Source organism: Alligator sinensis, unplaced genomic scaffold, assembly GCF_000455745.1.
Source record: "Alligator sinensis unplaced genomic scaffold, ASM45574v1 scaffold1420_1, whole genome shotgun sequence".
Classification (NCBI taxonomy): Eukaryota; Metazoa; Chordata; order Crocodylia; family Alligatoridae; genus Alligator; species Alligator sinensis.
Genome location: NW_005842613.1, coordinates 35,510 through 48,340, shown reverse-complemented (window position 1 = coordinate 48,340; position 12,831 = coordinate 35,510). Strand labels below are relative to the sequence as shown.

Genomic DNA, 12,831 nt, shown 5'->3' with positions numbered 1-12,831 from the left:
TGCCACGTGCAGCTTGTGTGACCAGTTCAACCACACATGCCTCTTGCAGTGTGCACTTGCCTTGCTCCACAGTTTGCTCTACGCGAGATGCATGAGACCAGCACAGGGTGTCCCACCACAGCGGATTGAGCCCCAGGCTGTTTGTACATGATCCACCATGGCACCCTTGTGCTGCATGCAGCACCATAGGCAGCCTGCACACCAGATCAGATCTGCATGATGGACATGGTTAGTCTGAGACCCAAAGGCTGGATTACAGGGCTCCAGGACTAGATCCAGCCTGAGGGTCATGTGTTTGACACCCCTACCTTACTCAAATGCACCCCTGCCTGCAGAGTCTTTCTACAAATCCTGCCAATCACAAAAGGCCACTTGTAGGCTCTGGATAGACTCACCCTTCCTGGTCCCGCCATCTAGCAGAGGCTCAAATGCACAGGACCAGAGCTGCGTTTTAAAATCTTCGCGGCTGTTGCTTTTGCTGTGACACTGGAGAAAGTGCAATGGCTCCAGAATGACGTCCTGCAAGAAAGCACATGTCAAGGAGACGTCATCCCAGAACAGAATGACAGAGAAGCAGCCACCCATGTGAACTCTCTGCCTCAATGGTACGTCAGTGACTAGATGTACAGGCTGGCAGAGACATTTCCATAAACCAGGGGATGAAATACAGAACAAAATGGGGACAGAAAACATCCCACAGAAAGACCCTCTGATCTCACCTCCTAGGTTTCAGTTGCTTCTGCATCTAGTGCACAGTCATCTTGGATTATGTTCCTGGAAGGATGCTTACATGTAGTAAGTGAAGCCTGCCCCAGGCTCCATTAGGGAACAATGCATTCTGAGCCCCTCCTGGAGGGTGATCCAGGGCCTGTGATCCCACTCCCCTTTCTCCCTCTCTCAGGCACACAAACAGGGTGCAGTGCAGCAGAAATTCCAGCAAGCTGACTATTGCACGCAGCTGATATGGGGATTTCTCTTCCCCTTGGTGCCATTGCTCCATGTACTAGGGAGCTGAGCACATGCACAGATCTAAAATCTACAAGGAACTGGTGTCATGTTCCCACACAATGTGAGGCGAGAAAGGAACAATATGATCATTTAGTCCAACTCCCCTGTACATCACAGGCTGTTGCATTTCACCCAGTTACCTCTATATTGAGCTATATAACTTGAGTAAAACTAAGAAAGCCTCAGTCCTCTGAAGATTAAACTCCTGTGTGCCTCCAGCAGAGACCAGGAGAGACTGGGATATCACTAGTGCCCAGATGATCACAGCAGGTGAACCACCCCCCTCCATGATGCAGAGGAGGACAGAATCCTCAAGATCCCTGCCAGTCTGACCTAAGGCACACTTCCTTCTCAGTCCCAAATCTAGCCATGGGTTTGACAATGAGCATGTGACCAAGGCACTCCAGCCACACATCTGATAAAAACCATCTCTGTACCACCCCAGAGCACTGATCCACCCTCTACAACCTCCCATCTCCAGCTCTGGCCAGCCCTAATGCTTCAGAGAAAAAGGGAAATAAAAAACAGAAAACACATGGCCAAAGGCAGAAGAAAACTGAATGAGTTCTATGGCACCTAGAAAATACAGAACCCTCTTATCCACAAAGTCTGGATGTGAATCCTTCTTATGTCCCCAAGAGGCCAAAACCCGAACCCAGAAAAGGGTAGTTAACGCACCTCGCCTTCTAGGTCCTTCACTGGGGTCAAGCTAACAACCCCTTTGTCCTGCTCCTGGCTCTTTTGTTGCTCCACCAGCTGGCTGGATCTTCTGTGGCTCTGTCCTTTGGGGAGCTGCTCTCCATTTCGCTGAGTCCCTTCAGCACCTTGGCCAGGTTTTGCCACCTTGGCCTTCTGGTTCGATGCTCTTGGTTTCTCGGGTGTTGACTCATCCTGCAAATGACTGGACTTCCTGGGGCTCAGCCCAATTTCCTTGGGGTTAGGCTGGGGCCGTGGCCTTTTGTTCCCAGATCCTGCCTGTGAGCGATTTCCTTTTCTCTTGCTGGGGGTTGAAATGACCTAAGAGATACATTGGTAATTCATTAGGGGTGTTTTTTCTCTTCCCCAAGATACTCATATACCTTGTAATCCAGAGAAATTCTGCAAGGATTGATTCCCTTTTCCTGGAGTCAGATGCAGGATTTTCCATCAGACAGGGGCTATCAAGTTCCCACAGGCCAACAGCTGAGGATGACCAAGAAACACTTTGCAAAGAAGGCTCAATTTAAAATTTTTACTTTCTCTTCCCACAGGGCCATGACTCCAGTCCTGCACCCAGGGATGAATGGAACGACAGAAGCAGGCCCACAGGACCCAAGGCTACTGTCTGCAGCTAAGATTAAGCCAAGTGCAGCAATGGGGCCACACTGAGGCAACCTCATACACTTTGGCCAAATGCCAAAATCATTCATTTCATTAAAAATATCCCTTCACAAAGGGGCGCTGGGATGACCAGGATGGGACCCAGCCCTCCTTCTCAGTCTCCTGTAAAAACAGGGGAATCTATACCTGGATACTGACCCAAACTGTCCTACTGCTGGGAAAGATGCAAAGCTGGCAGGAGAGGGTAAGCCCAGCTGTTAAAACAAGATAAAAGCCAGGACTGTCCCAGAGTTAGAGAGGGGGAATACCTGGCAGCAGCCAGTGAGCACTGTGGAATTTGTAATCAAATTGATAAATACAATGAATGAGATCCATCCTTGGGGTTATGGAGGATGCTGTGCACCTGCTGCACACTGGCCTGGAGGGCTGAGAAATCCCCTGCCCTCCCCAAAAGGTAGCCTGGTCCAGTGCCTTGGGTACTAGACTAGTCAGGAGACCCAAGTCTACTTCTAACTCTACAGTATTTCTCCACAGCTCTACCCCCCCTCTATTTCTATGCCGTTTCCCTTCACAGCCTCTTTTCTCTCTGTTCAGGTTGTAAGCTCTGCAAAGCTTGGATTATTGAGTTATATGCATTCACAGTCATGGGCAGATCCAGGATTTTGAAAAGGGGGGGTGCAGATGGTGCACATCATCACGTATAACAGAACACATTTTTCCCCAGGTAAGAGAAACTAGAAGTGTTACTAATATGGTAGGGGGCCAGCTTTATTTTATTCAGTTTAAAATCAAATCAAAAGCAAATATAACTATTGGAATGTGCACTAGTTTGCTACAGTATACATAAAGTTGGAAAAAAAACACAACAAACTAGACAGAAATAGTCAAAAGGTATAGTATAATTAGCTCTGTAGTCATTACAGTTAGAAGTACAGCTCTTATTCAGATTAATAAAGTAAATTCTAGCCTTCTTGAGCATCTTGACAGCAGTTCCAATACTTCACTGTCAGTCATTTATTTCTATATTTGAGCTAATGTGACTGCACCTGTGCTAAGGTTTTTAGCTACAGCTAAAAAAACCTGCAGGGCAGTGAAATTAAAGAGAGACACTATCTGAAATGGCTAAGAGATAGCAACACTGCAGAAGAGAGAGTCTGAATCTGAAAAATCAAGACCAGGATAGAGGGTGGCTAACACCTGTGGTATGGAGAGAGAACAAAAGGATAATGAGCCAGGAAGTAAAATGACTTTCAGCACTTCCTGAATAGAAATGCTGCTGCCCCTCCCAGGCAGCTGCTTCTAAAGTTTGGGTGCAACAGGTATCAAAGGGGGTGAAACCGCACAAATAAACCCCTCTGGATCTGCCCCTGCTCACAGTGTTTAGCACAGTGAGGCCATGATCATAGATGGAGGCCTCTGGGAACAACCATCCTACAAATAATTAACAGCAGCAGCATTCGTCTGGTATGGAGCCTTGCAAGGCACTTTAAGACCTTTTGAAATGAAAGGTAAGAGGAGATGCTTGTGCAATGGCATGTCTTCACTTCCTTGACAGGGCAGAAGAATCTGCTGTCTCTAATGCAAAAACAAGCTATTTGCATGCAGGTCTGTTAGATCATCCAATATCAACTTTGCAGAATTCTAGCCTGCAAGCAGCTGCTTGGAGGCTAGAAAGCAGGGGGTACCATATGCATGTGGAGAGCTCCCCACGGACAAGTCTGGGAGGGTGGGGAGGAAGGGGGCCAGCTGGGGGAACAGGATGGAGTCATAGGTAGCTTGACCAGGGAGCAGCAAGGGGGCTACACTCCCAGGGAGAACAGAATGGGGAGGGGGGGAATGACAAGGAACGTGCAGGCTGCCTGCTGTGGGTTTGGGGCTCCCTGCCCCACTGCCCTTCCCCCAGGAGCCTATATGGGTAGGACTTGATGTAGGAGGGCAAAGAGGCACGGTGCTGTCACCAAGACCCATCCTGCTAGGTGCTCTGCCATGGCAGTGGGTGGCACAACTCCACACCACCACTGTCCCCGCTGCAGCCAGGTGGGCTGGGGGTCCCTCACCATGGCAGCTTGGTGGGTGAGGGGTCCCCAGCAGCAGCATTAAGCCTCTCTGCCTTCCCAAATTAGGTCCCACCCACTGGCCCGCAGGGGCCCCCAGGGGGAAGGCAGCAAGGCAGGGAGCCCCAAGCCCACAGTCCACATCTTTCCCCGCAACCACTGGGTCCACTCCAGCCATGCAACATGTCGGGGGAGGGAGGGGGAAGGGGACAGGCTCCATGCTCTGCTCTGGTCACAGTAGCCACTGCTTCCCACAGGTGGCAGTCTGGGCTTGGGTGCTGCTGAGGGGAGCAGGGGCTATGGGTTGTGAGTGAGGGGTGCAATCAGGGCTGGAGAGGGTGGTGGCTGTGGATTGGGAGTAAGGGGTACTGGCAGGGCCAGTGGACTGTGGGTTGCGAGTGATGGGCACCAGCAGGGCTGGGGGAGCTGTTGCTTGCGAGTTAGGGGCAAAGGCACAGCACCAGCATATCAGGGCTGCTCAGCATCACAGAGCAGTGGGAGGTACGGCTGCAGCTGGGCCCATATCCGTGAGTGTAAGGCGTAGGGGAAGCTCTGATTTTCTATGATAAAAAACCCAAAATCAAACCCCAAAATATAAGTATCTAGAATTTATTTTATTGTAAAGATTGAGGCACTGGTAGGCTTCCAGACTGCTTTAAAATTGTAAATATATCAAGAAAACATTTGTGTTCAGCTGAGAGAGAGAGAGAGAGAGAGAGAGAGAGTGCTGTTTCATTTTACTTGTGGAAAATGCAGCTGTTGGGTTTTTTTAATCAGAGAATTTTGGGGGTTTTCAGAGAAGTTGGGATTTTTAAACAGAGAAAACCAGAATCCCTTCTGATGAAGGTTAGCGATCAAGGTGATAAAGCAGAACTCAACTGGGTCTAAATCTCAGTTGGAAAATCCAAAGTTCACAGTCCCTTCTCTTACTGTGATTTGCTTTTGAAAAAAGAGAGGTGAGGCTAGAAAAATATTCCTGCCTGCAAGGGCTTTTACCTGGTCCACTTCCTCCATGACCTCCCCGGGGCTTTCTGTATTCTCCTCCTCCTCCTCCTCATCATCCATCCTTTCCTCCAGTTCAGGGTTTGTGTTCTCTTCCTGTCCCAACAAAGATACCAAGAGTTCTTCTGCTATTGTCTTCACCTAATGTTGCAAGTAAAAAGACAGTGGTTAATGTTCAAACTTTAAAGAAGGACAACAGCTGCAACATCTGGAATTAATCAAATGTGCAATTAAAAGATGTGTGCATGTGTATGCGTGTTTGTGCATGCATGCGCACACTTCTATATGAAATTTATAGGTAAAGTTCTATTTTAACTTTATAGGTGATGGAAGGGCCTTGGGCTGTCATCCAGGAGACCAGACCTCACAGAACTGATGTAACAAGGGAAGCAGCATAGCAGCACCAACCCTTACCAACATGCCTTACTCCCAACCTGGAGGGACCATTTCTTAGGGGCTGGAGGTTCAGCCTCATTCAGCCTACAGCATTCCAGCTGAGACTGCCAGCATCTAGTGTCAGTTGCAACAGTTTCAAGACAGATTATTTTAGAGTAGGAAGAAGGAACAGGTGCCTATGATAGGGTGGACTCTGGAGGGACAGACATAGTGACAACTGAAACTAGGTATTTTCCAGAGACCATCACCCCTATTGACATGTACCGAGTGGGGCACCCAGACACCGTGAATGATGCATAACAGACCCGAGTCTGGAGATCTACCCAAACAAAGCATGTAGAAGCAAAAGAAATTTCAGTGAATCTTCTGTATTGGCACAACTCTATGGTGAAATACCAGCCTGTTGGGACTGGGAGCTTAACCTCCACGCATGACTTCTACCAATGGGTTCTTTGTTTTACTGCTTTTGTCTGAGCCACATGGACCACCTCACTGTCACTGATACCGATGGGATGATCTGTAAAAGCAATGCAACTACAGTAAAGCTAGATGAAGAAGACACAAAGCCTGCAGCATACACATCACAGAACTGGAGGGAAGTCTTCTCTTCAGATAGGGAAGGCTTATCTGCCATTTTCTTTAATGGGAGCTATGTAAAATGAGCACAAAAATACCCTACAGAGAAGCTGCTACAGCATAATCTCATAAATCTGGCATGCTTGGGACTAAGCACCTGCGAAAAATTTGAAAATTCTGGGTTTTTTTAAACCGGAGTGGCGGCTGGTCCCAGAGCAGCAGCCGCATGTGGAGCAGGGTGGTGCATAGTGGCAGCAGACGCCACATGCAAGCTTCCCTCTCTGTGTCCAGGGGGCCGGGGGGAGCAGCAGCCGGTCCTGGGGCAGCGGAATGGGGTGGTGGATGGAGGTGGTAGCCACTGCATGCATGCTTCCCCCTTTGCATGCAGGTGAGCAGAGAGGGAAGCTTAAAAAGTGCCAGATTTTCTAAAATTCTGGATTTTTGATATCCAGATTCATGAGGTTATACTGTATTAAAATTATTTGCTGTTTGCAAATCATGTGTTTATAAAATTTCTAGCACTTAATTATCATTATCAGGGGGACCTGGTGACCATTTATAAACTCACTAGGGGGGACCAGAAGGGTTTGGGGGAGACCTTGTTTCCCCTAGCGCCCCCCGGGATAACAAGGAATAAGGGCCACAAGTTGTTGGAGAGTAGGTTTAGATTAGACATCCATAAGAACTACTTCACAGTCAGGGCGGCTAGGATCTGGAACCAACTTCCAAGGGAAGTGGTGCTGGCTCCTACCCTGGGGAGTCTTTAAGAAGCGGCTTGATGCCTACCTGGCTGGGGTCATTTCAGCCCAGTTTTCCTCGTGCCCAGGCAGGGGGTTGAACCTGAAGATCTGCAAGGTCCCTTACGACCCTACTTCTATGATTCTATTATCATAAATGTCTTAATTACTTAGGAGAAGAAAATAAATTTTTCATGGCAATCGCTGCATCGGGGATGGGTTCTTATTTCTGGTACCTGTGTAATATCTACAATTAATTAGCAGAGAGCCTCAGAAAGGCTGATTGACAAGAGCCTCTCAACATGAATCTGCAAAGCATTTTGCCATGTGTATGAACCATCACTGAGGGATCCTTCTTCATGTGCCTCAGATGAAGGTCAGAAAGGCAAGCGAGTGACTTACCCGCCATCGGGTAAATTCTCGGAGTGAGCTAGGTCCAAAGATGACGTGGGTTTGGACAGATTTCAAGAACTTCTTCCTGATGGCTTTTACATCCTCAGCTGTACAATCCTTGGGCAGTTGGTCTCGGAAGTTTTTCTCCCAGTAAGTAGTGATCTAGGCAAAGAGACTTGGTTTACTCACCAAAACGCCACAGAAACCAAGACAGAAAAGCACAAGGTCCCCCGAGAAAAGAAATGACCAGGACAAGCCTTAAGTCCAGCTGCTTCAGGAGTGACGTTGCCTGCATATATCTGATAGGAAGCTCATTTAATAAAATGATTCAGAGCCTACATGGAGTGGGAGTATCATAGGCCAATTGATTTTGTGTTTTCCCCTTCCTTTTAGTTTTCAGGTTACGTGGCACTAGGAACAGCCATGCTGTAAGCATGTACAAAAAACGTTAACTCACAAAGGACCCAAACTGCTTTACAAAAGATAAGTCCAATCCTGGAAACACACTGGTAATTTTACTATCACAAGCAGTTCCGGTGCGTAAAATTAGGAAGTGCAGCATTTGAGCCCCGTATGTATTATATAGTTTATACACAGACACAGAGAGATCACGTCACTCAATGCAACTGCATCTCATGTAAGATGGCAGCAGCCAGATCCACAGCACCACCACAGAGAAGCAGGGGAATAAGTGTTCTGACCACAGACACCAGGAACAAACTGAAAAGTGTGGCAGAATGCTCAAGATCTCTCCAGAGCAGAGAGCACCCTCATCCCAGTAATCCACAGACACCCAGCTGCCTGCAAGGATGAGGGGCTGAGTAGATCTCACCAGGATCTGAGTTTGTGGTACCAGGAATCCCGGGTATTACAAACCTGGGGCTGAGAGCACTAGACCATCCCAGTCCTCTGAAGTTATGAATCGATGCACCACAGCTATTTTAGATGGTTCTGACCAGTGGCAACTGATCTTATTATAAATGGTAAAACTAGCGCTGCAAAATATACAATTATTTTTAGTTACAGAATTTTACTCACACACATGATCATAACGTGCTTTTAGGGGAGAATCAGAAGCTAAATGAAGGTGAAATGGCAAGATTCAGACAAAGGGCATTTCAAACGAAGGGCCATAAGAAGTGCAAGAGCAAGGTCTTGTTCCACGTGCCAACTGAAGACAGTAAGACCATTAAATTGCACTCCTTATTTCTAGGACAAAACTGTGGTATAAATTAGAAGAACTACGGGCTGCAGAGCCCTAGAGAGCTGTTATGTCAATCTCAGGGACTTCTCTATTTTACCTAAGTTATCACAACAACCCAGAAAGGCTGGAATCCCCTGAGAGAGACCTTCTCAGTCAGAGCCCCTGTTGAAAGGGGGGAGATGGTCTAGAATACAGCTGTCACATGAAACCCTCTGCCCCAAAAGAATTCCTAGTTGAAAGATCTGCCAGCTCTGAGGTCCCTGTTCATCAAGGGAGCCAGCACACTAATCACCCACCAGAGATCCTGCAAATCAAGACCTGTGCTTCATTGTGCTGAACATGCAGATTTAAACAGGAGGAAGTGGATAGTTAAAAGAGAATAGAGGGAGCATAAGAGGGCTACTGGAAGCCTGGCCAGGGATTAGGAATTATTTACAGAGACAAACTAGAAGGCAGTGAAGGTGACTGAGGCATTTAAATCTCAGGGTAAAATTGGGAAGTGCAGCATTTGGGTCCCCATATGTATTATATAGTTTAAACACAGACACAGAGAGCTCACATCACTCAGTGCAACTGCATCTCATGTAAGGCGGCAGCAGCCAGATCCACAACCCCACCACAGAGAAGCATGGGAAGAAGTGTTTTGACCACAGACATCAGGAACAAACTGAAAAGTGTGGCAGGATGTTCAAGATCTCTCCAGAGCAGAGGGCACCCTCATCCCAATAATCCACACACACAGCTTTTGAGCCCCATATGTATTATATAGTTTACACACAGTGCAAACTACAGGTAATACAGACAGTGCACAGTGCCTGGACCCAAAGAGGACCTTGTGCTAGTAGTATTTAAATCCACTTGTTGCCAGCAGTTCCAATGGCGGAAAGGACAGGGCTTGAAGGGTTAATCAAGTTTAATATCAAGTTTAATCTACTATTTGGTCATGCACAGAGGGCAGAAATATTATACGTCTTACCTTACTGGTGAGTTTTTGACTGCTGATCTGTCTCACGTGATCAGCTAATTTGGTCACATCCTTGCCATTGAGTAAACGAAGGTTTTGTAAAAGAAATATGACCTTATGGTCATCGTTGCGCTGGAGAGAAAAAATATTTAAGTTACAGACACCCACGCACATGCATTCACTGAAATACACAGACAATGCTTTTCCATTACCAAGCAAGCAGGGAGAGCAAAACATATTTACACTGGAAAGAACGTGGCATAAAATCAATCAAACACCTTGCAGAATTTCCAAAGCACGTGGACTCAGCTACAAATCCAAGGAGCCTTTTGCTGGCTGCCAGTCCTGCAAACTCAATGGCCACGTCCAGACGAGAGCAGCCATGCAGTGTGGCATCGCAGACATGTCTGTGGTGCCACATACCACACGCTCAGCTGTTCTCCGTGCTGCAAGGGAGCAGTGCAGGGGGTGGCATTTTTTGACCCCAGATATTCAGGGGTCAATCCCTCTCCCCCCCCACCACACACACACAAAAAAGGTGGAGGCGCACGTGGGGGCAGCACGCACTACTCAAAATTGAAGCCTGGCTGGCCAGAGCCACACTCCAGCTGCCAGACAGGCTTCATGTGATAGGATCGGTGCTGCTGCAGCCCCAGGAGGCCCCTAGGTAAGGCTGCTGGAACCAGCCCTGCCTGGACGTGGGCGCTGAGGCTGATGTCATCTTCCTGGACTTTAGGAAGGCCTTCGACACAGTTTCACACCCTATCCTCATTGGGAAGCTAGCAGACTGTGGAGTGGATGCCTACACGGTCAGGTGGGTGGCCAACTGGCTTAGGGACCACACCCAGAGAGTGGTGGTGGATGGTTCCTTCTCAGCCTGGAGGGAGGTGGGCAGCGGGGTCCCGCAGGGTTTGGTCCTCGGACTGGTATTATTTAATATCTTCATCAGCGATTTGGACAAAGACGTGGAGAGCACCCTCTCCAAGTTTGCTGAAGATATCAAGTTATGGGGCAAAGTTGGTACACCGGAGGGCAGGGAGCAGATTCAGGCCGTCCTGGACACGTTGGATCAATAGGCAGAGAGAAATAAGATGCAATTTAATAAAGATAAATGTAAGGTACTCCATCTGGGAAGGAGGAATCCCCAGCACACCTATAGGTTGGGGAGTGTCTTTCTCAGCAGCTCGGAGGCAGAGAGGGATCTTGGAGTCGTAACTGACTTCAAGATGAAGATGAGCCGGCAGTGTAATGAGGCCATCAACAAAGCCAATTGCACCTTGTCATGCATTAGCAGGTGCATGACTAATAGATCAAAGGAGGTGATGCTCCCCCTCTATGCGGCACTGGTCAGGCCGCAGTTGGAGTACTGTGTCCAGTTTTGGGTGCTGCACTTCAAGAGAGATGCGGAGGATCTGGAGAGGGTCCAGAGGAGGGCCACTCGCACGATTAGTGGCCTTCGGGAAAGACCCTACAGGGAGAGGTTGAGAGAGCTGAATCTCTTCAGCCTTCACAAGAGATGGCTGAGGGGAGATCTTGTGGCCACCTATAAATTTATTAGGGGAGGTCAATGGGGAATAGGTGATGCGCTATTTACTAGGGCGCCCCAGGGAGTGACTAGGAATAACGGGTGTAAACTAGTTGAGAGTGGATTTAGATTAGATATTAGGAAGAAATTTTTCACAGGAACGGTGGCCAGGATCTGGAATGTGCTTCCAAGAGAGGTGGTGCTATCACCTAACTTGGAAGTCTTCAAGAAGAGGCTAGATAGTCACCTGGCTGGGGTCATCTGGCCTCAGTCCTCTTTCCTGCCAGGGGCAGGAGGTCGGACACAATGATCCATTGTGGTCCCTTCCGACTCTACAATCTATGAATCCACCCAGGGCAGCCTGCCACATGCCAGAGGGCATGTAGCACAGGCATTGCCCAGGGACAACTTGTGGCAGTACAAGGTGTGCCGCTGCTAGTTTTCTGCAGGCAACCAAACATCCACACTCGTGTGGATGCAGTCAACCTGGGGGCTGAAAGCCAAGCGGGGACCTTTCCTGATCTTACATCTCCAGAGGTACATTCTGCAGGGGGACTGGAGAGCTGAAATTACATCTACAATTAGAGCTTAGTTAACTGTGCTGCTAATGATCCACCTTGTTCTCCCACAGCTGTGGAAAGCCTACAATGGAGTGTGCAGTAGCTCAGGGGTTTTTTGGTCCCCAAGGCTAGTAGCTATGACTGCCTGTGCACTGGGATCTGTAAAGTAAGAGAACATTTTTACAGGATCCATTTAACACTGTACGCTGTTCATCTTTCACATATCATACAGTCTTCTGACTCAGCAAGCATCCCATCATGGGAAGCTTCCTGCTCCTGGCTTAAAAAACAGAGCACTGGCTTGAGAGTCAGGGGATCTGGTGCCTATCCTTGACTCTGCCACTGGTCTGCTGAGTGACTTTGGGCAAAGCACCTCACTTTTGTGCCTCGATTTCCCTTCTGTAGAACAGGAATAATGACAGTGTCCTCCTTTACAAAGGGCTTTGCAATTTCTTCATGGAAAGCCATTATAAGAGACAGTTGCACTTATTACTGACTTTCCATTTACTATGCTGCAATGAAGGGAACCGTCTCACTCACTGTCAAGTCCGTGTTGTTCTCATAGCTTAGCTCCTCCAGCTTTGGGAACTGCTTCAGGGTGGTCACATCATCCAGTTGATTATTACTGCAGTTGAGCACACGCAGCTCGGGCAGAGCGAGGCTGTTCGGAAACTTGACCAGTTCATTGTCAGAAATGTCGAGTTTTTGCAGGTGTCGCAGCCGGGAGAAGAGCCGTGGGTCCAAGTCTCCAGTCTTTAATTGCAGCTTGGATAGGCTGGAAACAAACCAGAACACCTGCTACCTCGAGGTCATGCAAAGCTAAGGGTAAAACCTCATTTTTAAGGGATATAAGGTTTCATGTTCCTGCAAGTCTTCTTCCCCCGGGGCAAAGCTAACTGAGCAAAACAGTTACACCCACCCTGCTATTCTGTTTTCCACACAGCACAACATATTTCCATTTTCCCTTCAATTTCACGACAAATAATTTAAGGAAAAAAGGGGTAGCCCAAATAGCATCCGACCAGGATTTTACTCCAGTCTGTTTCTACTTACTTCAGAGTCTCAATCTTTCGAAGCCTGGTAGACCTGGGA

General features: G+C 48.1%; 1 protein-coding gene across 1 annotated transcript in view; it reads right to left on the bottom strand.

Annotated features, from left to right (window-relative positions):
• LRWD1 (leucine rich repeats and WD repeat domain containing 1) overlaps positions 1 to 12,831 on the bottom strand; it is a 38,355-nt gene that overhangs the window by 24,156 nt on the left and 1,368 nt on the right. The window contains 7 exon segments of the mRNA XM_025214980.1: positions 396 to 519; positions 1,687 to 2,025; positions 5,379 to 5,525; positions 7,496 to 7,648; positions 9,667 to 9,786; positions 12,280 to 12,514; positions 12,793 to 12,831. The exon segment at positions 12,793 to 12,831 is cut by the window's right edge and continues 29 nt beyond it. Coding sequence (XP_025070765.1) covers positions 396 to 519; positions 1,687 to 2,025; positions 5,379 to 5,525; positions 7,496 to 7,648; positions 9,667 to 9,786; positions 12,280 to 12,514; positions 12,793 to 12,831 — 1,157 coding nt within the window.